This window comes from Aptenodytes patagonicus, chromosome 6 (assembly GCF_965638725.1).
Source record: "Aptenodytes patagonicus chromosome 6, bAptPat1.pri.cur, whole genome shotgun sequence".
NCBI classification, from domain to species: Eukaryota; Metazoa; Chordata; class Aves; order Sphenisciformes; family Spheniscidae; genus Aptenodytes; species Aptenodytes patagonicus.
The window spans coordinates 32,103,290-32,128,423 of record NC_134954.1 but is presented as its reverse complement, the minus strand read 5'-3'; the positions used below and the strand labels follow the sequence as shown (position 1 = coordinate 32,128,423).

General features: G+C 56.8%; 1 protein-coding gene across 2 annotated transcripts in view; it reads left to right on the top strand.

Annotated features, from left to right (window-relative positions):
- The first annotated feature begins 919 nt into the window (after nt 1-919).
- Nucleotides 920-25,134, top strand: part of COL18A1 (collagen type XVIII alpha 1 chain) — a 41,704-nt gene continuing 17,489 nt past the window's right edge. Inside the window, exons 1-2 of one of the 2 annotated variants that reach the window (XM_076341990.1) lie at nt 920-966; nt 1,347-1,414. In XM_076341990.1, the coding sequence (XP_076198105.1) occupies nt 956-966; nt 1,347-1,414 (79 nt within the window). In that variant the 5' untranslated portion in view covers nt 920-955. Of the gene's footprint in view, nt 967-1,346; nt 1,415-23,045; nt 24,502-25,134 lie in introns of those variants that run through there. The other variant, XM_076341989.1, reaches the window with a different exon arrangement.

Sequence of the window (25,134 nt, the reverse complement as noted above, 5' to 3'; positions counted from 1 at the left end):
TAGATCCCCTGGAAGTTTCCAGGGCTTGGATTTCAGAAGCTTGTTGCCTCGGGGCACTAAAATGCTGCGGAAGACAAAGCAAGGTGTGGCAGGTTTCATGGGGATTATCCTGCCCTCCACGGGGCTCAGGCTGCAGGGAGATGAAAGCTGGGGTAAGGGGAGGAGGTGGAAGTGGGCGGCAGCGCCAGCTTTAACTCCTTTACCCTGCATGGGAAAGATGAGGTGAGGTGCGCTGCCGCCTGGGCCCTGGCACTCCAGCCCTCCAGCAAGGGCTGTCCCGGGAGGGTGCCAGGGACCCCCAGGCCCCCCATCCTGCCCGGCTGGGCCAGGTTCATCGCATGAACAGGGAGGCTCGTGGGGCTCCCAAGCCCCCCACATGCAGTGGGGAGGAGCGAGGGGCTGCTGGGGTAGGGAAGGGCCAAAAGAGGAGGGCATGGGGTGCCTGGATGGGAGCACCCTTCTCTGCCTGGTGCCCCCGGGGCTTGGATAGGGGAGAGGAGAGGGAATGAGCTCAGCTCGCTGATTCACTCCGTCCTTCAAGACCAGGCCTGGCCTGCGAGCCGAAATCCATGGGCTTGGTGGAGCAGGCGATGCCGGGGCAGGTCCGGGCTGCCGGTGCCCTTTGGGGGCGAGGGCGCTCCCTGGCGCCCCGGGGAGAGAATGCTCCTCGGGGAGCCAGGCCGTGTCCCCCGCACACCGGCTGCGCTGGGGCTGGCGCAGAACCCGGACGTCCCGGGGGGGTATCCCCGACCCCCTCCCGGCTGCAGGAGCCTAGCGGCCGTGAAAGCCCCGGGACCGGGGCCTGGGGGCGGGCTGAGCCCCGGCTCCAGCGCGCCCGCTCCGCCGCCAGTCCGGGCCGCCCCTCCCCGTCCCTCCCCTCCCCGCCCCCCGGGCCGTGCCGAGCCGAGCCGCGCCGCGCCGAGCCGAGCCCTGCTGCCGGCACCGAGCGGGCACCATGCGCTCAGGGTGAGCGACGGGGCCGGGGGGCTGCCGGGCGCCGGGGCGCACCGGGACCCCGGAGCGGCCGGGGCTGGGGGGCACCGGTAGCGCGGGGACCCCGGAACAGCCGGGGCTGGTGGGCACCGGTATACTGTGGGGGGACCCTGGGGACACCGGTGCTGCAGGGACCCCGGAGCCACCGGGACTGGGGTTCACCGAGATTCCGGTGCAACGGTGCCGCCGAGGCTGGAGGGGCACCGGTATACCATGGGGACCCCGATCTGCCGGGGCGCCGGGGGACTGCGGGAGTGGGGGGCGCACCGGTCCGGCCAGGGGGCCGGGCGGGGGGAACCCCGGAGCCGGCGGGAGGGTGGATAACCTCTTGCTCCTTCCTTCCCTTCCCGCAGGTGCCCCCCGTGGCGGCTGCTGCTCGGGCTCTTTGTCCTGCTGGTCCCCGCTGCTTCCCAGGAGCCAGGTAACATGCGCGGGATGCTGGGGAGGGGGGTCCCTGCCGCTGTGCCCGGGGTCCCGGACCCCCTCCCTCTCCTGAAGTCCTCTGTCCCCCGCGATGCGCTGTGAATGCAGCCCTGCTCCCCAGCAGGCATGGGGTTGTGTCTCCCCCTGGGCCAAATGCTGTGCCCAGTCCATGGTCCCCAAAGAGAAGGGTGATGGGGGAAGTTTCCCCCCACACCCTCCTTTAATGGCCACATCCCTCGTGGCCGCTGGGGGTGGCAGGGTTGGGGTCCCATGTGCCCCATCTCATCAACAGGGCACCAGGGAGGGATGCTTGGGGAAGTGCTGTGCCGGGCTAGCCTTGAGAGAGATGCCTGGCTGCAGTGTGCTCGGAGGCTTTGCTGGAGTGAGAGTGGTTTGTCTGGTCCATTCTGGTTGTGGGACAGACAGGATGGCGTTGCCTCAAAGTGGCCATGCTCCATGTGTTAGCAGTTTCTGCCGCGCCTGCAGAAGTCCTCCCCGTGACTGCGTGTCCTTGGAAACATTGTGAGTGGTAGGAAGCCTTGAGCGTGTTCCCTGGGGATGCAACACCTCCCACGCCACTCACCGGCTTTCCCCTGCCTTCGGGGCTCTGCAAAACAACCCACTCATCTCGCTCTCAAGCTGCTCGTGCCCTGGGAGAGGGGAATTTGGCACTGACTCAGCTTTCCAGCCCTTCTTTCCCCACGAGGCACACGAGCTGGTTCTCCCACTGCCTGAGTGCATGAGCTGCCTATTTTCCTGGTGAACTTTACCTCCCCACCGGGGAAGCTTCCTCCCAGCTGCCAGGCCGATTGAAAGCCCTCCTCCCCTTGCAGCCGGCCTCTGGATGCGTGCCTAGCATGAGGCAGTAGAGAGAGCCGTGGCTGACACAGGGAGCCCTCGACCCCGCTTGTGGCCCAGGAACCCCATTTGCAAAAGCAGCTGAGCTGCAAGTGATGATCCAAAACCAGGCGAGGGTGGCTTTTCTCCAGGGTGATGTGCTGGTTGTCTTCTGCTTGCCCTGAGCGTTGTCAGCTTGCCAGCATGTTACGAAGCATGGCTCATGCCCCTCTCTGTCATCATAGGCTGGGCGAGACGTATTGGTAAGTGGCTGCCCCAGGTACAGGCGAGCTGGAAGTCAGACAGCCGCTGGGCCATGAAATCGGTGGATTATTTACTGGAGCAAGGCTTCATGTCATCTAGGAACAGCTCAGGCATGGCTGCGCAGAGGCTGGCTCTGCTGGCAGCTGGGTCATGTGGCGGAGGGGAAGAGAGCAGCCTGGGCAGCAGGGATGCCCAGTGCTCCCAGAGCATGTCTGGGAACACTTGGATAAGTTCTTGAAGTGCCCCGGGCTGGGTTTGTGACGCTGCTTTCCATGGCATGGGTGCCTCCCCAGGGACCGCAGGAACAAAGCTCCCCTTGGAGGTCTTCAGAGATTGGAACACCATTCCCATGTGAAATCCTGAATTGGCTATTTTAGGTCCCTGGAGACTGTCCAGCACGGCCGAGCTGAGCTGGAGGGCTGGGAGCTGGTTTAACAGTGGTTACGCAGAGCTATTCGTGCCCTTCCCACCCCCCTCTCTGCCAGTGTCCCGGCTCCTGGCATGGCATTGGACACGCAGGGCTGGCCGAGACCCTTTTCCGAGCTGAAGCTACATCCCCCCGGCCATTGAGCAGCCATGCCAGGTGACCCCAAGGAGGTTTCATGTGGCGTGCAGAGGGGTTAAACGTCAGAGGAGCACCGCCGGCGCCGGTCACCGCTGGCAGGGAGGTGCCCGTTTCACCCAGCTGACTTGGCCGTCTCCCAAAGGCAGGCTGCGAATCGGGTTTTAAAAGAATTTGCAAGAGGGTTGGTGTGGCTTTTTTTTTTCTTTTTTTTTTTTCCTTTCCCTTGGTTCAATGTCCAAGGACTGCAGGGCCTGTTCTGCCAGCCCTCCTTTGTGATGGCTCCTGGGGAATGTTTGCTCTGAAGGCCGTCCTGGCATGGAGATAACCTTTCTGTTTATCTGCCTGCCTTGCAAATTTGGGGGCTTAGCTGCCCAGAGCTGGTCTTACCTCTTATCACTGGATCTCTGGGATTCCTCAGCAAGGGCACGTAGCCACACAGGGGATGGGGATGCTGCAGGGATGCTGCTGTGGGTCCAGTCCTGAGAGCATGGGGGAACTGGGCACGCGTAGGGCTGTGGGTGTCCCTCGTGCACAGGGCAGCAGCCCAGACTGGGTCAGATGCTGGGGAAATCCCCATTCCCAGGAGGAGGGACAACCCTGGGACAGGTCCCTGGAGATGGGGGATCTCCACCAGTAGGGGTTTACAAAGCTGGCCAGGGTCACCCCAATCTGGTGGTGGAGACAGCCTGACTTCATTCATCTCTCGCGCTGAGTTTCTCTGCATCAATTTGGGGCTGGGCTGGGCTGGGCCGGTACATCCAGGTCTCGGCTCGTGATGATGAGGAGGATGCAGGCAGCACCTGGGAAGCTGAGCTGCCTCCTCCCACTGTTAAATATAGCAGGTGCTGGAGCTGCTTGCTGCTGACGTAGAGGCTCATGCCTGATTTTATTTCCATCTTCAATGGCTCGTCAGTCTCAATGGCTGGGATTTCTTGCAAGCACGTGCCTTCAAAGATGAAACAGGTGCTGTGCAAAGCGATTTACAGCCTGTGACATAACTGCTTTGGCATCGGCGCCTGGGGATTTTTTACAGGTGGATCGGAGCTTTCGCAAACATTACTTTAAGAATTTCTTCTAAAGACTAGGAGAAGGGTTGTGGGGAATCCGGCCACGGGCAGCACCCACTGGCGTGGGTTCGACTTGCGGAGAGCTGGCACCTCTCAGCTCCGACAGCATCATTTGGCTGCTGAGGCCCCTGGGATGGGCTGGAGCAACTTGGGAGGATGCTGGGCTTGGGAGGCTCTGCAGGCTCTTAATCTCCTTATCAGCTGGTGGGACTTCTGTTTGCAAAACCTTATCTGGGCTGCCGCTCTCTGCTGTGGGAGCTGGTGGGGAGGGAGAGCCGCCCCGGGCTGCCGGCAGCTGTAAGGAGCAAAGCCTACAGACGTCTCCCTGTAGCACTGCTGGATACTCCCAGGGCTCCTGGCCCATCCCCTGGCAGATGGATCCCACCCCTCCTGCCCGTCCCAAAGAGGAGGCAGCGGAGATGAAGCCCCACTTGGATGGCACTTTGGGGCTGGAAACTTGGTTTAAAAAGAGACCAAGTAGTCCTGCAGAGCGACTGCATTCCCAGGCAGGAGTTTTCTTCGCTTGCCTTGATGCAAGCAACCTTTTCAAGCCCCGCTCCTAATTTTCTCAGTGGTTTTGCAGCTCTGTATCTGGACTTGGTCCATCCACAGCATCCTTCTCCCAGAGCTCTGACTTGATTTTAGGTTTCCGTGTGGGGAAAGGGAGCAGCCCAGGTCTCTCCTGGCGCTGTGTGGCCGTGGGTGCCTGGGAGCTCCCTCCCTGCTGGTGCATGTCCCTGGGAGGACGGAGAGCTGAGCTGCTTTTCCCTGTGGCCACTGGAATATCCTGCACACACATTACCAGATCCCAGAGAAGTGGGCTTTCTGCTCTGAATAGCAGCCTCTTTGTGACATTGCTTCTTATTTATTTTGGCCTGCAGCTGGAATAACCTCTTCTTGCAGTGTTTATATCGATACAATTTGGGTGCTGTTAAATAGCAAACCTTGAGCACTTGGAGAAGACAGAGGAACACGTTTTGCAATCCCGTTTCAAGCGTTATCGCAAGGCTTAAAAAAACCCCAAACAGATAACTGTGCTGCTGGGAAAGATTCTTTTCTCTAGTGGGGGGATGGCACCGCTTCTTTTTAAGGAGGCAGGAGTGTGTGAAGCAGAGAGTGAGCACGGGGGATGAGGACTGATCCAAAGCTGCATCCTCCCGTGAGCATGGAGCCTGCAGAGGATGCTGAGGACCCAGGATGGTGGGTGACACAGCCACCACTGTTTGCAAACAAGCCTCCTTGGCAGCCCGGGGGGTGTCTAGTCGAGCTCAGGTCTGTCCTTGGTCCTTTGGGATAGTGAGGGAGGGCTGTTCTCACCCCAGCTTGTGCCATGGGATGCCACTCTTGTGTCCTCCAGCACATCTGGGGCTTGTCACAGGAGCTCTGGGAGGAAGCTCCCAGGCACACAGGGCAACCTGCTTTTCTACGCAAGCCCAAGGCATCTCACCCTCATGTGTCTGCAGTCTTACTAATTTACCCGCTCTTGCTTTATCATAGAATAACAGAATGGTTTGGGTTGGAAGGGACCTTTGAAGATCACCTAGGCCATGCCCCCTGCCATGGGCAGGGACATATTGCACTAGATCAGGTTGCTCAAAGCCCCATCCAACCTGACCTTGAACACTTTCAGTGATGGGGCATCCACAGCTTCTCTGGACAACCTGTTCCTGTGTCTCACCACCCTCATCATAAAAAAATTTCTTCCTTATGTCCAATTTAAACCTACCAACTTTGTTTAAAACCGTTGCCCCGTGTCTTGTCACTACAGGCCTTGCTAAAAAGCCCCTCTCCATCTTATAAGCTCCCTTTGTATATTGAAAGGCCACAATAAGGTCTCCCTGGAGCCTTCTCTTCTCCAGGCTGAACAGCCCCAACTCTCTCAACCTTTATTCACAGGAGAGGTGTTCCAGCTCTCAGATCATTTTTGTGGCCTCCTCTGGACCCGCTCTAACTTGTGCTGGTGACCACAGAGCTGGACACAGTGCTCCAGGTGGGGTCTCGGGAGAGTGAAGTAGAGAGGGAGAATCGCCTCCCTTGACCTGCTGGCCATCCTTTCTACCTGGTTTGTGGTCTTGGTTTAGGTTACCCCACCATGGACACACCCCCTTCCTTCCAAGCACTGCCTAGAGGCTGGGGATCTGAGGTTCCTGTTGCCCAGCTGCATGGGAAGCCCCGTGGTCCATGCTGGTGTGCAACTCAACAGTGCATCCTTCCTGCGCTGGAGTCCTCATGTTTCTCACCTGGGCTCCCTTTTGCTGTCTGGGGGCTCCCTGGTCTCCAATGGCTGTGATGGACAGGCATCCACCGTAACCAGCTCAGTAGGGCCCAAGCAACTCTCCAGTTCAGTAAGGTCCACACAGAGCCCTGTTCAGCCAGGAGAGATGTACCAGGGAGGTGGGTTCAAGGAGGGGTACTTGCCCTGTGTCTGGAGAGCAGAGGGAGAAGATCCTCCATCCGCAGGCAACCTTCCCATGTTACTTCAGCTAGTGCTTCCCTGCCTCAAGAGATGCTCTGAGTTTGGGGCTGCTTTGCAGAGGGTGACATCTCTGGGAGGATGCGTGGAGAGAGAGAGCTGGAGGAGACGGAGGAGGGAAGGAGCCATACCATGCAAGCTGCTTGCGTGAGGCTGGCAAGGGCTGCCGCGCAGCTTTGCCGGTGAGGACTTGCCTACACCTCACTGCTCCTGCTGTTGTCGGATGTGTGCAGTGCCAGCTTCTCTCCTGCACCGGTCTGGTCTGTGGCAACTGTTAGGGATGATTCTCTAAGCCCTGAAATAACAATCCTAGCCAGTGCGCTGTGTCTCTTCCAAACTCTGATAGTTTACCAAGAAAAGAATTAATTCTGGCATTTCAGTAGAGAGTTCAAAGCACTGAAGGAGACATCTGGGATTAAGTATCGGATGTATATCAGCAGCCCAGAGGTATGGGATTAATAAAGCATTTTAACGATCTTCTAGCATATCTGATGAAATTTGAGAAAGTGATGGAGATGAACCCTTTCCAAGAGCATCCTGCCCCTCTCTCTGGTTGCGTATGCAGCCTGGAGGCAGCATCTTCTGCGATGAATGGGGGGCCAGTGCTGGGCTCCACCTCACCCCATTTCTCCATCTCTTCTCTGCCGTCGGTGGGGTGCTCTCACTGGCTCTCCTGTCCTCCAGCCATGTTCCTCATCCCATGGGTACCAATGTGTGTGGAGCAGTGGTGCTGCTGCCCTCCGGGAAGATGTGCCCTGTCCTGCTGAGTGCTGATGCTCAGAGGAGGCACTGATGGGTGGGAGGTGGTGAAGAAATCTGTAACAGTGTTGGCTGGTACTAAATCCCCTTGAATACTGGGGAGTGGGAGAAAGTCCCTGACTTTGTGGATGGAGGAAGGTATGTGGTAGCAGCACATGTGTGTTTTTTGGCTTTTAATGTAGGATTTGATTAGCCTAGAGAGCTTGTTGCCAAAGATTTAATTGAAGCAAGGAGCTGAACGGGATTAGAAAATGGTTTGGACATTTGTACAGCTAACGGGGGCTTCTGGCGTTGCCTTAACGTGGATTTGGAGCCACTGGGAGAAACGTGGGAGCAGAGGCTTCGGGCGTGAGGAGAGCTGAGCAGGCTTGAGGGCAAAAATGGGTCATGTTGGGTGGGAGCAAGCAAAGAGCGGAGAGGGAAGGACGTGGTGGGGGGGAACCAGCAGAAACTGGGAAACTTGTGGCTGGTACACTCCGGGTGCCATTTGTCCGGATTTGGGTTAATGCAGAGTTGCTCAGACACTTGTGAGGCCATCTCCTGTGCTTGGAAAGCTTGGCTCCACTATTAATGAGTGAGAAGCCTTTGTTAAAGAGAAAGCCATTGGGTATCTTGTTGCGATGTTGCAGCCTGATGTCCTGCATCCCTCCTGGTCACCAGGAGCCAGGGTTGCCTGCAGGGTGGGTGGCAGCTTGGTGGCACAGCTGGTGGGTTGCTTCGGTGGTGCCGGGCACGTTTGCCAGCTCTGCCCACATAATTGCACGTCTCGGCATCATTCAGTGTGTTTTCTGTTTCTCTGCTCGATTTCCTTCCCCGCCGGTGTGTGCGAGAGTGGGCCATGGGCCAAAAAACCTCAACGGCCTTGAGGCATGAACACAGTTAATAAACCCTTTGGGGGTGAAGGGATGGTTCCCGCAAACCAAAGTTGAGATGATTTTTGCCTCCCAGCAAGTGCTGGGGGCTGGGGGGGGAGCAGGAACCACCCCCCCCCAGGGCTGCAGGATGGGGCTTCTCTGGGGACAAGGCTCCGGAGACTTGCTGTGCTCCCGGCTCTGACCGGCAGCGCTGTTTGGCAGGAGCATCCCTGGCGCCGGGGGCTTTCTCAGTGAGCAACATCTGGTCCGGAACATCCCGTGTCTGCTGGTTTTCAGTTGAAAAGGTTGCTTTTGTGGAATTTTTATTGCTTTTTTTGGCATCGCCTCCCAACCCTTTTCTAAGATGGAAATTGGTCATTAGTGGATTTTACTGTATTTTTATTTTATTCCCAAGCTTGATCTGCTGGTTTCTTCCTCCCGGGGGACTGGAAGATCTGGCTGTTCCTCTGACCTTATCCCCAGGTTATGGGAGGCTGTTTGAACAGCCTGGGGTGGGAGGAGCAGCCAGGGCACCTGGATTCTGCAGCTCACCAGCCCAGCATCACCATCCCCATGCTCTTCCCACCATCACCACTGGCATAAATCTACATCAGCTCGACAGCCCTTGAAGCAATCTCTGATTTTATAATTCATAAGTAAACCACCTGCCTTGCCTCCAGTAAACGCTGTAGTCAAACAATTTTTTTTTCCCAGCCTCCTCGTTAGTCTGTAACTTAATTGAGTCGGGGATTGTTGACTTTTGGATAAACAGCACTTTTTCGATAACCCCAGATAAGCCGTCGGAGCTCGCAGGCTGCGCCCATGCTGTGGATGGTGGCCTGGGTCCCATCCACTTTTCCATCCAGCCTGGCAGCATTTCCAGCCGAGGCAGTGCCGCACCGGGGTGCGTCTCCCGGGGAGGCAGGTCAAGGAGGTCCATGTTTGATAGGTGCACGAGGCTTCAGCCATTGCTCCTGCCGGCGGGTCCCAGGCTGCCACTGCCGGATCAGGAGCTCTGTGTTTGTTCTGGTTTACAATAGGCTGTAATTTATTAAACAGGTGGCAATGCAGGATGGGGGAAGGCAAGGGGTTGCCGAAAGCTAGGGGCTTTCCCCTCGGTGCCAATGTGGGACTCATGCCTCCGGTGAGATGGGTGGTGCTGGGGTGTTGCATGTTCTGCTGTGCCTACCAGCAGCAGGATTGGCAGGGTGCCCAGGGAAGGGGTGATGTGGACCCCCCTCCTAAGCACCTATGGTCCAGATTGGGGGGGTGATGCATGCAAGTCAGGGTAGCAAGGAACCCACTAGTGTGTTAGGGTGAAGGTGAAATGATGTCTTGTCTTGCTCTAAACCAGCTCCCCAGGGTGGAAAGGCATCTTTTTGGCTCAGCTCTTCCCCTCTGGCCCTGAACTGCTCTCCAGGGGGACCGGGACCCTCATCTTGGGGAAACCTCAGCAAGGGGCTGGGTGTGGATGGAGACCCTGGGCTCAGCCTCAGTGGTGAGTGCTCACACGGCCAGCCTGGTCTGGGGATGGCAGCCACTCCTGAGGCTCCTTGCCAAACCCCAGCACGGGGTCATCTCCCTGCTCCCTCCTGGGGAGCCCCCCTAGGACACCTGCCCACTCTCAGCATCATCCCCAGGGATGGGGTACCTGTAGCCGCTGTCCCTCCCTCCCTTTGGGCAGGGGGCTGTGCTGTGGCAAGGGGAATGGGATTGCCTACACTTGGGACCCACAGGTGACACAGAGCCCCAGGACACCTTGTGGTACCCTCTCCCTGATGCCAGTATCTCCCCAGCCAGGTCCTGAAACAGGCAAAGGGCTTGTAGTGGCTACTCTTCCACATGCTAGGACCATAAGCCTTCAATCCAGCATTTGTTAGCACATGCTTGTGATTAAAAACCACTTGCCTCACTCACGAGATGAATTTGCACTCTGCTATTGAGCGTAGGTCATTTGCCCTGGGGAAGGGATGGATGCTCTCGGAGCCAGGAGGCCTCATGTTTTGTAAGGACACTACCTCCAGCTGCGTCATGAGCAGGGTTTCCCTCCCCAGAGCCCCAGTGTGGAGCACACAGCATGGCCGTTGCCCTCCCAGGAGATGCCAGCACTAGCGAGCCTGCTGGAGAGGCCTGATCTGGTGCAGGCACGGACCCGATGGCTCAGCTCCCTGCAGCCTTGTTGAGGGAGATGGACCCTTTTCAAGAGCGCCCTGTGCATCTCTCCATACGCAGCCTGGAGGCAGCATCTTTTGTGATGAATGGGAGGCCAGTGCTGGGCTCTGCTTCACCCCATCACTCCATCTGTTCTCTGCCCTCTGTGGGGTGCCCTCACATCCTGTCCTCCGGCCACGCTCCCCATCCCCTGGGTACCAATGTGTGTGCGGCAGCGGTGCAGCTGCCCTCCAGGAAGATGTGCTGAGAGCCGGTGCTCGGAGGAGGCACTGATGGGTGGGAGATGGCATGGAAGAGATCTGCAATGATTTTGGCTGGTACTAAAACCCCTTGAATATAAGGGAGTGGGAGAAAGTCCCTGACTTTGTGAATAGAGGAAGGTGTGTGGCAGCAGCACGTGTGGCTTTTTGGCTTTTAATGTAGGACTTGATTAACCAGTTGTTATTTCTTCAGCTGCTTCAGGGACCTCTGTGCCTGGGGCTTCCTGTTAAATCTCTATGTGGGGACAAGGCCAGCACTCCAGCCCCCAAGGGCATCCTTGGAGCACGGGGAAGCCAGGGTTGACTCCTCAGGAGCGAGTGCCGCAGCCCCACGGTGAGCCTGGAAAGCGGTGGTCACAGGGCCACTCCTGGCAGAAGGGCAAGCTGTCCCTGCGCATCGCCATCCTGTGACCGCACTCAGGCTGGCATCTTGCCTGCCAAAGCTGCTGGAGGCCAGGTTGAGGATTTGCTCTCCCGATAGCTTTTTGCAGGGACAACTTGCATGGGGTGATGCCCCTGGGGTAGGGGACGGTGGCACCGTCAGGGCGAACCACTCTTCTCTGGGTGATATGTCCTGGATTTCCTCAGGGTGGGTGGCAAAAGGGAAAGCTGGGGGGGGGTTGGCATCAGGAAGAGAAAAGATGCCCAGAGGGAGGTTTCTAATGTCTTCCCACCAGGTAACCAGGGCACCATCTGATAAAAACACGTGGGGTTTTTATTTTAACAAGCTGTTGCATCTTTTTGGTGGGGAGATGGAGATGTTAGGCTGTGAAGGTTGAAGATTTAGGGGTGTCCTGGCATACCTCCCTGCACGTGGTACCCGGTGGGCTGGGCTGGGCTCTCCGTTGCATTACTTAGCAAGGCAGGAGGTGGAAGAGGTTCGGTGCATGGCATACCCTGTGGCCGCTCGATGGCTTGAGCAAGGATGCTGCTCGCCGAGGTCAGCATCTAATCTCACAGGGACTCTCACAGGGCTGGCCTGGAGACAGTGTCATTGCCTCCCAGCCGGGATGCAGGAGGGTGGTGGTCCTGGTTCCTGCTGGGTCTGATCCAGCATTGGCAGAGACATCACTCGCTGCCAACCTGCCCCAAGAGCACCCAAGGGGACGGGTCTCCTCGTGGCATCCTGTGAGGCTGGGATCCTACCCTGGGTCCAGCCAGCTGCTGGCTGCTGCTGACGGTGGCTCCTTCCCCACCTTCTCCTTGGGCTCAGCCGAAAGAGTTAACAAAACCATTTGAGAGGGGCCCCCAGAGGCAACTGCTGGAGGTAATAATCTTCTTTCGGCTCTTTTTTCTTTTCCCCTGCTAATTGCGGAGTTGACATCGGTCCCCTCTCATGAAAGGCTCTTTTGTTGGCTGGGTTGCTGGGCAAAGCCCAGGCTTGGCAGCAGGTTGCAAGACCCGGGTCCGTCTCCTGCACATCCCTCTCCAGCGGCAGGTAGTGAAATGGCTCTTTCAGCAACAGCAATGTCCCTCTCTCCCTGCCTCCCATCTAAAAAAAAACTTAACTACAAACCCCCTCCTTTTAGCCAACGGTGCCCAATTTTCGCCCCAGTTCCACCTTGCAAGCAGAGGGAAAGGTCAGCCAGTCTAGACGCTAATCCATCAAGCATTGTATTTCTTCACCCACGGGTGTCCTAGCAACAGGATTAATGCAGCAGTGTAAGGCAGACATTGGCTAGGTCCTGCTTCATCCTGGGCTGGTGGTCCGGATGCGTGCCACTCTGCATGGCCAGGCAGGGGGGAGAGGTGGGCTGGGCTCTGGGGGCAGCCCCAGCCCTGCTCCCTGCGCCTGCCCCAGGCTCTGCCGGCAGCTTCTGGCGGTTGGCTTTGGTCCAGTGGCAGGGAAATTTGGGAGATGGGTGATAAAACAGGCTTACGGATGTTTCGGCTGGCCTGCATCCATCCAGGGATGGGTGGGTTGGTGGTGAAGCATCTCTGCCCCGAGACTGACACCAAGCCTGGTTTGGGGAGCACACTGGGCTGGGATGCTCCATGGCCAGGTACAGCCCATCCGGTTGCACCAGCTCCACTGCAACTGCACTGGGACCTTGGGACAGCCCGTGTCGCTGTAAATCTGACTGTCATGGTGGAAACGGGTGTCCCAGTACATCCCCTGCATCCCAACGCTCAGGTCTCCCAGTATATCCCCAATGCTCTGCCTGTGCGAACAGTCACTGTGCAGGGGTTGCTGTTAAGCTACTGGCATCCCTCTGGCCTTGGGGTGTTGCTCATGTGGTTTGGACTGATGAATCACAGTTGTGCGAACACCAGTAAAAAACAGTTTGCTTGGGTAGGGAGTAAAAATGTTTCTCATTTCTTTCATTTTGCTGTTTAATCTTTTTATCGCACTGTTGATATTCAATCTCTTGATGACCCTGGTTTGCTTCCAACTGTTGCTGGCGATGCTTCACCACCTGTGCCTGGGTTCAGGGGTGCAGCCGGTGCCAGCATTTGGCACCTGAATATCTGATGGGTGGTACCCCAGTGGGTACAGCAGGGTGTTGGTGGGTGCCACGCAGCCAGAGCCAGCAGTCAGAGCCCCCCATGTACATGGTGCAGGGGCATGGAGCAGCTGACCACTGATAACATTGTTCCATTTTAATCTTTTAAGCCATTCCTCTGCTTTCCCTGCTGTACCTTCCGGGCTTTCTCCTGCCCTCCTTTCCTTGCAGAGGGGCCAGCGAGCATTTCCCCCGCAAGCCATGCAAGCCTTTGTCCCTTCCTTGCTATCCCCTCTATTCTCTTGTGCTCTGATATCCCCAAAAAGGGGGGTGCAAAGCAACCTCCTCTGGACAAAAGCAGTTTAAAGAGCAAAATCTGGGTTTAATCTTTGCCCTGCAGGCGTGTCGCCACTCCAACCAAGTGAGCGATGGAGAGGAGCTGGGGCTGGCCAGTTCCCAGTGCAACCCTGGTAGCTCCTCCAGGCTTCAGCATCCTTAAAAGCAGGGTGCTGGTCCAGTGGCAGGGCTCACACCTGGAGGCGCTGGAGCCTCTGTGCTCCGGCTGCCGGCTTTCCGCCCTGCAAGCGGCCACATGCTTTAATTAGGCGAGAGGCTGGCAGGGCTCCAGGGTTGGGAGAAGGGGGGTTTCGTTCCCCGCAAAGCCCAGCCGGGTGCTGCAGGGACAGGCTGAAGCTTGCCCAGAGTCCCGTAGCGTAGCTCCTACTGCCTACATGGGTTTTTTTTTCTGCAGCTGGGATGGGTTAAGTGGGGTTTTAGGAGCGGTTTCTTTTCTCTTGGGTGCTTAGAACAACAACAAATAAAAACCCACCCCAGCGAAACAGACCGGTGACGCTGCAAGGAAGGAAAGATGTTGCTCTGCTGATTTATGGGACTCTTTTTATCTTTACAGGTCACTGCTAGCATTTGTGGAATTGGCCTTGCTGCAGGAAAAACTGGTTTCCAGCTTTCCCGTTAGGAAGAAACTTCTGTGATGGTGTAATTAAAACGCAGAAGAAAAAAAACCCAATAAATCCCAGAGCAGCTGGTTGTGGTGCTCGTAGCTGGGTCCTTTGGCGACTATGTGTGTCCTCTGCCTTTCTCTGTCCTTGGCTGCGCTGCCTGTGGCAGAAAAAAAATCCATTTTTTCCCCTTTTTCTGGTCTTTCTGCCTCACGCACCACCCTGCAAAAGCAGAAAAAAATCCGTATTTTGACCATGGAAGTGTTTCAGTCCATCTTGAGGCAGTTTCTAGCATTTTTTATCACCTTACCTGAGCTGGTGCCAGCACTGGGCCAGACTTCTGGTGGGCTGGGGAGGTTGGGACCGTGACTCCCCCATCCCATAAATGAGACTTGATGAGTCCAACTCATCCCCGTTACAGCCCCCTTGCAGTGGGCAGCAGGGCAGCGGCTACCTGCAGGGGCTCATCCCCGGGGTCCAGGGTCCCCAAGGATGCCTGAGCTTTTTAGGAGGGAAGGAAAACCGTGCCTCTGTGGGATTTTTTTTTTTTCCCCCAGTTTCCTCTTTGCTGCCAGGCTGAGAAAGGACACTCTGTGTAGACTTGGATATTTGGGAGCTGAATATTTTTTCATCCAGGGTGGCGATGGGTACTGCTCACTTGGGATGAGGGAAAAGATTCCCTGCTATTTGGGGCACCTTGAACCCCAAGCATGGCCGTCAGGAGCAAAACCATCCTTAATAGCATTGTTTTTTAGGGATGACTAAAAGGAGGTCCTGGAATGACGTATCCGTGGGGCTCGCCCAGACTTTCCAGCCCGCCCCCCCTTTGAACCCTGTGGTATGTGAATTTTTGCTGGTGTCAGAGGGTCGGCGGCAGCAAAATCCCTCCCGGTTAAAGGGTGGGAATACCAGTGTGTGCAGCTTGGGATAATTACCAGTTGTCAGCAAAACAATAGTGGCATTGTAGGGCAGGAGCGAAGAGAAAGGGCCCGAGAAAGGGCCCCGTCTTGAGCATAATGTTACTTTTCTATTTACGTTGCCATAGTCTTTGCTGAGAAATGGCCCTATTCTCTCTAATCCTCCTCTTCAGGCATGCCTGCTGGTTTTTTCCTGTGGTTTGGGGTTTTTTTTTTTAACCCTTACCATCCTGGAAAACAGCTTGTGGCGATCCATCTCCGTGGCGCTGTGCATGGCTGTCTTCAGCTGGTGGAGGCGTGCCCGTGGGCTGGCTGGCTTTGCATTTGGGATGCTGATGCTGGGGAAAGTGACCCCCCATGGCACCATCCCTGTGCTCAGGAGGGGGCAAACCTGCTCCTGAATCCCCATCCGCATGTGAGCAGGAACCCAATTTCCCCCCATCCTTGTTCTTGACATCTGTCACATTATATGCGGTCAACTCCAGTGCATTAAAGATATTTATTGATGTCATATTTTCTCTTTAAAACCAAGTGATTTCCTGAAGAAGGGAATAATTGGTCAACCAATGGCTTTTGGTCCCCACCTCCTGCTTCTACTGAGGACTAGTAGATCTCTCGCCCGGCGTGTTTGGTTGTTGGTTGGAAAGGGATGATGTGTTTCCTGGCCTCATCCAGGTCCTGTTGGCTTTCCCCAGCACTGAAGGAAGCTAAGATACTTCTCTCCACTTGCATGGAACAGCAAAGTAGCCACTGACAACATTGACCTGTTTGACCCCTTTAACGTCCGTTTTCAGTGGTGCTTGGACTTTCTCAAAAGATCTAAATTTTGCTGCTTAAATACTTTCTGTGCCAGTGGAGACACAGACTGTCATACTGGTAGGGAGTGGGGGATTTCAGCCTTGGCTGACATTAAGTTGTCATCGCTCAACTTCATTTCAAGGCATTCAACTGATTTGTTTTTTCTTTAGCGTTAGGACCTATGCAGTCGGGTAGGTTCAAGAGCCAGACGATGTTTCCCCTGTTTAAGTGGCTCCTCATTCAGGCTGTTAACAAAGGCATTAAATAGCTTTGACCCCAGCATCTACCCCCAAAGGGTCTGCTGGGCATCTCACCCCCTTGTATCCTCCCACCTGACTGAAAGCTGTGGCGAGGTCTGGGACGAAGCGCAGTGCCCAGCAGACAACCCTGGATGGGATGGGATGCCAAAGCAGGATGGCCAGGCTCGGCTGCCTGTTGCAGAGGGAACTCTGGAAAGAGCAGGGAAATGATGCCAAAGTCAGCAGCACAGGTGAACTATTGTCTGAGGAGTGCAGAGAGGTGGAAGGACCACGGAGCAGACAAGGAGTCTTATTACAAGCACAGCCGGGGGCTTCCAGAGGCTCCAAGCTAAACATAGTCCCCTGCGCTGCATGGGGCAGCGCTGACAAGAGCAAGGCTGGTTGGACAAGCAGGAGTTTGCAGCTGAAGTCCAAAAACAAAAACCCCTTCCGGATCCCTCTTTTCCTTTCCATTCCCTAGCAAAATAGTGTTTCTCGCCACCTGGCCCTGCAGCAAAGCTTGGATTTTGTTTGCTGTGAGCCACACTGACGATGAGGTTAATGAACTGCTGGGTGGGTTTCCCTCACCGTAAAGCTGCAGAGAGGCTCGGTAAAGCATCCACAAGGTGTGGCAGCTGCCTCTTGCAGCAGCACGGACCAGCTAGCACCCGGCATCCCCGACTCGTGGCGGATGCAGGATGGATGCTGTACCATGGGATGGATGCTGTACTGTGGGATGGATGCTGTACCGCTCCATCATAGCTTCAGGTACTACTTCGTTTGGCAGCTCTTCTGTGTTTTGTATGGTGAATTGGGTTTTTTTTTTAGCTGTGCTGGTATTTTCCTCTGTGCTAAAGTCCTGAAAAACAGCTGGGAATGGGCAACTTCCAGCTTTTGTCATGCAGCCTTCAAAGCTGGTGCAGGGTTACCCTCCGGCAGCGCTCCCTGACATTGGCGGCTTAACATCCTGGCATGGTGCAGCACACAAGCATGGTTGAGGGGTGGGCAGGGTGTCCCGCGGGCCCTTTTCCCGGCCCCTCTCGGTGCCCAGTCCTCTCCATGGCTGGGAATATGCTCATGGGAGTCATGTCCTGATGTTTTGGGCTTCATTGGCTTCTCTGCTGCATGATGCTGGAAGATTTCATATGAGCTCTGGGGAAGTGTACCCCACCTGGGTAGCTTGTCCTCCTCTGCTTTGCTTTGTGCAAATGAGCAGGTTGCAATGGCATCGAGTCAGTTCATAAACCCTCCATCCCAGCCCTGAACTCCCCTTGTCCCACGGCACAGCATCTGTCCCATGGCACAGCATCCGTCCACGAGCTAGGATGCCAGGTGCATTGGTCTCCCTGTATTTCTGGATAAATAGGTGTCTGGGAATAGGGATGCACTCCCCAGCCACAGACCCACTCAGTCCCTCGCAGAGATGGGAAGCGACCCCCCTCTCCGATAACTGGGATAGCCCCCTGTGCCTGCTCGATCAGTGGTTGTGGGCGCTGCTGGAGCCCCCTCAACTGCGTGCCGGGGCAGGAATGCCAGGAACGCGACTGAAATTTGGGGCTTCCCGGGAGTGTGACTCCCAGGCTGTGTGGCTCCCAGACTGAGCCGGGACCTTGGTGGGGGGTGAGAGGCGGGGTGAGTCTTCCCCCTCCAAGGAGCAATTAGTCTGCAAGGTGATTTATTAACACAGTGGAGAGTGAATGAGGGGGTCGCATTCCTTCCCTTGCCTCCCCATGCCTTATCTCCAGGCTGTTCAGCCCGGAGGGAGGTGAGTGATGGGAAGCAGAGATGGTGGCCCCTGGGGAGGCAGGGCCGGGGGAGGGGGGGACGACACAACACCGATGGTGGGTCTGGGAGCTACAGGTCACACCAAGCTCACCTTGCATTTCAAAGACCTCCTTGCACTTTTAAAGACCTCCCTTGGGTTCGGCTGTGCCTGGAGGTTGATGGTCCCTCTCCACCATCCATCCCCTGGGGTGGCCAGGGCATCTCATGGGGTGGCCAAAGTCACCCCAGCCCCAATTCCTTGCCCCTGCTGCCTTGTCCTCCTGCCCATGCAGATGGGGAAAGAGGAGACACCAGCATCTCTTGGCTCTGCCTTCTCCAGCTCAGGGCTCATGATCTTCGCCGGAGGGTAACGAGTTACAAGGCAAACTCAAGATGCCTTCAGTGAGACCTGCCCCTTGGCGCGCCGTTCCCCAAGGGGCTCGACCCCCGCGGGTATTTTTAGCCACACTTGGAAGGAAGGCTGTTTGCTTTGCGCTTCACTCGCCCTGCCCGCTGCTGTTGCCTGCATAATTTCCCATAAGGGCTGACAAAAATACTCCTTAAATGAGTAGGATGGATGCCCCAGTGCAGCGGATGCCTCTGTCTCTGCTCCGTTCAGGAGTGGGAGGAGGATGCAGGTAACAGCGGGTGTGTAGGCACGGCCGCCTTTCTTCCCCCCCCGGGGTTATTTGATGGCTCCCTGAGGCAGTCGTGACATTTTCATGGTTTATCTTATCGAGGAATTTGCTGGGAGGATGTTTCTGTCTCTCTATGAGTAAATGTTTAGGAACGCTGCGGTCCCAGGGCCTCGGTGGTGTTGCGCAGCTGGAGCTGGGGGGAAACGCTGGCCCAGTGCCAGCAAACTGGCACCTGCATCATTTTTGGGGCTGTGATGGGTGCCGTCACTCACGCTGGCTCAGCCCCCGTGCATCCTCATCCCCAGCCCCTGCCTTCCCGTCTCCCTGGCTGAATGCCCATCCATGGGCCAGGTCCCACTTGTCTCTCCCCGAGGGCTGTCTCCACATGGGACATCAGTGGCTCAGGATGTGGCCAATATCCTCAGCGTGTGTCTCAATGAGGGCCTTTTAACTGTTGTTTGGGCTTTTAGATAAAGAATGGATAAAATCCCAAACATTGATAGGATTTATAGATACCATCTGCTGCTGACAGTCGCTGAATTTTTCTGCTCAGTGCTCCCGCCTCCAGCATTTTGGCTGTGCTGGTGTCAAAGTTTCCTTCCTTCCTTCCCCAGCAGCATCCATGGAAGGGGAGATGTACGGATGGGGCATCAGCGGCAGTCCCAAGCACTTGCTGTGCTGTGGTTTTGTGACCTTTGGAGGTGGATGCTTTCTCGAGCACCCTACAGCAATATTGCCATCGCTGATGGCAATCCAGCAAGCTTTCAGCAAGCTGCTGAAGTGCCGGTGGGCTCTGGAAAGGTCGTGGGGCTGTGGTGTGTTTGCATCCTGGGGCTGACCCCAGACATCCTTCTTGCTGGTCCCAGGGGGCCATTTCATGGAGTAACCCCCAGCGCAATGCTGTGTATGGGTTGGCACAGCTGCTCCGAAGGGACCAGGGACATTTTTAGTGGTGGCCAAAAGCAAGAGGCAATTTGCAGCCATCCTGCCTGAGGGCTGGGGGAAGTCGGGGCTGGACTCGGCAAACAGAAAATGGATAAAAATAGCCCAGTAATGGGCGAATTTGTTAATTAAAGCCCCCGATTGCTCCGTGGGAGCTGTGTCATGGGGATGCTGTGAGCTCCATCCCTCCACAGCTCCAGGGGCACATGGCTGAGCAGGGGGTGCCCTGTGGGGGGTCTTTCCCTCCATGGCTCAATCTCTTGGCAGCAGGATCCACTGTTGGCATTAAAGCCCTTTCCGCAGCTGCACTTGATCTTTTTGGGCTCAAGCCTTCTCACTTGGGACATCTCAGACCCGGGGTCCTGCACCGGTTTGCGGAGACCTTTCCTCGAGATGCGAGCAGGGGGAGGAAGGAAGCCACAGGTCACAAACTCCCTGCCTGCAGTCTGTCCGGCTGCACTCTGCAAAAACTGCTGCCGGTCCCTGCCCAGACCGTGGTGACCTCTGGGCTGGGATAAGCCACCGGGATGGGTCGTCACCCCTGATGGGGTGCAACAAAATGGGTCTCCTGAGGATGCTTCCGCACTCTGCTCGGCCTGAGGCTCCCTCTGCTGTCCATCTGCCTGTCCGCCTGTCTGTCCGTCTCCGTCTGCCTAGCTCTTGCTGGTGGGGTCTGGCCTTGGACTGTGGAGGTTTGCTGAGCTGGGCTGGGACAGTGTCCCCGTCCCCTCCCAAAATGCTGTGGGGAGAGCAACCCAGAGCTGCTCCCGGCAAGAAGTCAGGACGCAGTTTGGGGTTGCAGCGCATGCTGCAAAACGTGGTGTGTTCATGGCCAGGTTTGCCATCCCTGGCCACCACCGTGGACTGCTTCCCTGGCATGGGGACATGTGTGGCCGGGTCGCTTGAAACCTGCTTGCTCAGCCCCACTTCAACCCCTGAAGAATAACATCGTTATTCTTTAACCACTTGATGGGATGCTGCAAGTCTGAAACCTGCGTGACAGGCTTTTTTCCCCCCCTTTTTTTAATTCCTCTTTTTTTTCTCTTTTTGTTTTCTTTTTTCTCTTTTTTTATCTTTTTTCCCCTCCTTTTTTCCCTTCTCTTTTTTACTTGCTCTTTTTTTTTCACTTGTTTCACTCCTTTTTCTTGCTCTTTCTCCTCTCTCTTTTTTCTCTCTTTTCCTCCCCCCTCCCCCTTCTCCTTCCCTCCTCCTCTCTTTCCCCTCCTCTCTTTTCTTTTCTTCTGGGACAGGACTGAGCCCACAGTGAGCAGGGCAGCCTCATCCCCCTTTCCCGGAGGGACCAGGCGGCACCGGCAGATGCCAGACAGTAGTTGGAAGATGCAGCCAGCCTGTTCAGGAGGGAACTGGGACCAGATTGATGGTCCAATTTTGCTTTTAAAGAAGTGCAAGGTCATGATGAGCTTCCGGCAGCATTCCCTGGAGCGTGCAAAGTGCTTTTGGGGAGTCTTTAGCCTAGAAGAGACTAAACCAAGGGGTTTCTCCTGCTCTGCCAGCAAGCCAGCTGCCATGTCTTCTCTTTAGGGAAATACTTCTCCAAAATATTTCACCAGCTGGTACGTTCCCTGTCCCTGCCTGGCCGCTTGGTCAGTGGCAGAGCTGGGCACGCTGGGTTAGGATGCTCTAGTGCCACCAGGCCACCCTCCGAGCCCTTATTTTGGAAATCCTGGGTCCCTTATTTTGGGATGCCCCAGCCCTGACTCCTTCCCCAGGAGCCGCTGGCATGGAGGTGTGCAGTGAAACGAAGATCATTGACTTAACGAGGGCTGGCGGCGGCAGCCCCATGCACAGGGGGATCCTGGGGGGGTTGCTGCTTTGCTCTGCTCTTCTGTTATGAGCTGCCTAATCCCAGCAGAAGGGAGAAATGGGATTTTTTCAGGCTGGGCATTGTGTCTGCGCATGCTTGGGGCACCCCAGCATGGTGCCACCACCAAAACCCTCCTGGCTGAGACGAGGCGGCTCATCAGGGCTCATGATGCTCCCCCCTGGCTCTGGGAGCTGCCTCGGGGATGCTGTGGTGTGGCTCCAGGGGGCTTGGATCATGTCCCTGCTGCAGGCTGGCACCCACCCCACTTATCTCCCCCCAGTTTGGGAGAGAGGCCGTGGGAACACCAAGCTTTTCCATCTGTCCTCCCCACCAATGGGAGAGAAGCAGCAGCCACCAGCATTCCTCTCAGACGTGCCGAGGATGCAGGGGGGGTCCCGCACCCTGCCAGGATGCCACACCCTCGCCCCAGGGGAGCAGAGCTGGGCGCAGCAGGGTCCCGTCCAAACATGCCGGGGCGGGTTGGCAGGCTGGCTCCTTTCATCAGGTTGATGGGAGCACATGAGCTTCAGGGGAGCTGTATGGAAACTCTGACATATAGACAAAAACGCGTCCTGCATTCAATTAGTCGTGGGCTGTTCCACAACATGCGCCCCTAATAGCATCAGTCGTGGGGCAAGCCTATTAGCAACAGCATCCTCGCAATGCCAGCTGCATTTTAAGGGGAAAATTCACCCATTTTGCTTAAAAAGTAGCGTGGGAAATGTTGCGTAAAGCAAAATAGACATCTGAGCATTTGTTTCAGTACTTTTCCTGAATATTTTTAAACTGGAGCGTCAGGAGAGTTGCATCCCTTCCCGCTTCACATTGTGGGACCACATTACCGCAGACCGCGGCTTTCCTGGCCAGGCAGCATCCCAGCTAGGGGGAGCCAAAATTGTCACCTCCCTGTTAATGTCCCTTCTCAGGGACACTTTCTGAGCCACGAAGGTGACTGGCCCTGCGTCACAGCAAGAGCAGCATGGCAGTGTGGTCCATGGGTGTGCTGCATCCCGGCAGGGGACCGGGGACTCAGTGGTCCTCAGGGATGAGGGCTCATCATCTCCAGAGCTGGGCACCATTGAGGTAGGGAAATGGGCCAGATAAGCGGATTTTGGGTGATTTTTTTTAAGCTGGGATGAAAAGCGACTGAAGTTTTTGGGCCATGGGAGAGCGCCAGTGCTGCCCAGGGGAGATTTTCATCCCAGGCTTCAGTAAAACTCAAGTACTCAAGTTTACGATTGCTCAGACCTCCTGGCTTCCAGACATCGCTGGCACGTGATGCTTGTGGCGCAGGGGGGATCACAAGCGCTCCCCTTGCTGTCCTGAGACAGCACCTGGGGGGTCCTGGCCCTGTAGCCGAGCTGGGAAAGCAGCTCAAAAGCACTTGACTTTTGGGACTTGTTGTGTTTCTGGCCAGTGGAAATCTTGGAAATGTTTTCTGGGATTTTTTTCCCTCCTCATTTGGTTTTGTTCTGAGGTTATAACCTTTCCCCGAGGCCTGGAGGGGGGGACTTGTGTGTCTCAAAGAAGCTGGGCATCCGTGGGGACCATGTCCATGTGTGACCCCGCCATGTATGGCTCTCGACACCAGTAATTTAAACAGAGCCACCGAGCAGAGAGAGAGGGTTTAGGATTTTCTGGGCAGGAAGGAGTTAAAAAGCTGGCAGCAGCAGCTGGGGCAAGGAACAGGGTGCGTCTGAGGGCTGGCTGGCTCCCAGAGGTTTTGGGAGGCTCAGGTGGGTCCCCAACTGGGCAGCGGGGTCCCCGGGGGGCCGTGCCGGGTGTGAGGAGGCTGGCGCTCAGGAGAGGAGGGTTTGGCAGGGCCAGTGGCGTGGCCACTCCTCCCGCTCTGTTCTGGTTTGAAGGGTCGTGCGCTGGAGCCGGGGAGGAGAGAGCGATGTGAGCGCTCCAGGAGTCTGGCCGGGGCAAAACTCCTGCCTCTTCCCTCCTCTCCCTCCTCTGGCCTCTCTGTTTTGTCCTCCGAAGCAACGACGCTCCTTTTCCCTTCCTAATGGCCCCAGCCCCACCTCACTTGAGGTTTCTGCTCCTCCTGGCTTGCTACTTCTCCTCCTCTGAAATGCAGCTCCTGGACTGGATTTGGGGCAGCGTGAAGACCATGGGAAGCCCAGTGGCACCCGGCGAGGGAACCACGGCACCAGAGCCGCTTGCCTCTGTGGCAGCTCCCACCCCCAGCGTGTCCCCGGGTACGTGGGGTGGCCAGGTGGTGGGGGACATCACCACCCCACAGCACCAGGAGCCGGATCCCAGCACAGCAGCACCTATGGTCAAGGGGACCGCAGCTGAAAACACCAAGCAGTGGGACAGGAATGCCACGGCGCTGGTGGAGAGCACAGCATGGTCAAGCATCGCTCCTCCCCACAGCACGTCACCTGCCCCTGGCCAGGATGCGGCCAGCAGCTCCACTGAGGACTCACAGCTCCTGGGGACAGGGACCACCGAGGACCCACAGCTCCTGGGGACAGGGATCACCAAGGACCCACAGCTCCCGGGGATGGGGAACACCGAGGACCTGCAGCTCCTGGGGACGGGGACCCCCACAGCGATGGGGACACGGGTGTCCTTGCAGAGACCGGCGGGTCCCCGGCCAGGTAGTGCCCCTTTTCCTTTCTCACCAGGTGACAGTATCCATGAGCAGGCAGTACTGCCCCGGGACCCCATGGCGCAACCGCCCCGACACCGCCACGGAGCATTACCCGCCCCACTGAACCTGCAGCATGGCACCAGCCGCCGGGGGCTGGCACTGGCTGGCATGAACAGGAGCCAGAGCCCTCCTTTGCCTAACAGGAGGGTGGCTAACGGTGTGGATCCTCCTCTTGCTGATAACTCCGGTCCTCTTGAGTTTGATTTACTAACCGCCACTACGCGACTCTACGGTAGTAGTGGCATGGGGCTTGCATCCTTCTTACCCAGACTGATGCCGCCAGCCGGCCGTTGCCTGCCCGTCCCGACCCGCCTGCCCTTCTGCAGCGTGCTGGGCACTGACCATTTCAGATTACCGAATTACCTCCGCCACAGCAGCGAGGCGGAAATTCGGGCGGCTTTGCATGAGTGGGAGGGGTTGCTTGAATCGCGGTGCCATCGCTACATGGAGTGGTTTCTGTGCTTGCTCCTGCTCCCCGGGTGTAGTGCCTCGGTCCCCATAACCCCCCCGCCATGCCAGGGCTTCTGCGAGGCCATCAGAGACCAGTGTTGGATGCACTTGGCCAGCGGGTGCCTGCCTCTGCCTTGTGATGCTCTCCCCAAGGAGGACGAAGGGTATTCTTGTGTCTTTATTAATGCTTCTGCAGGTAATGTGGCTGGGTGATGTTCATGTGTTTTTGTGTGTGTGTCTCCCCTCCCCAAACTCCCCCAGGTTTTTAGGCGCCAAGGGATGCTTCTGCCTTGTCCCCATGGGGTGCTGCTGAGTCCAAAATCACTTTCCATCCAGCCGCAGCTTCTTCAAACAGGGCCCACCAGTGGGTTTTGGCTCCCTACGCAAGGCTGAGCATCACCATCCCCTCCTCGGGCTGTTTCACCCCCAGTGAAACACAGTGGCCAGGTTAAAAGACAACGTCCCAGTGGCCAGGACAAGAGGTGCTCCCCAAGCGCATCATGCTGGCATTCAGGGCTGGTTTGCAGGTGCCGCAGTGCACAGCAGAGGGCTTTAGGGTGTCCATCCCAGGGAGCAGGGTGCTTGCAGAGCTGGCAACTCCCTGTGAGGACAGGGGAAGGACCAGGACCCCACGACCACCCAACTGCAGCAGCATCTGGGGCCATGGCTGGGGACAGGGGAAGGACCCCACGACCACCCAACTGCAGCAGCGTCTGGGGCCATGGCAGTGAAGAGGCTTCAAGGTGACCCGCAGCTGGGCCCGCACGCTTCCCTCTCCCAGAGTGGCCCTTTGCCTTGGGGTTAATGATTTACCCAACGGCTACTGTTT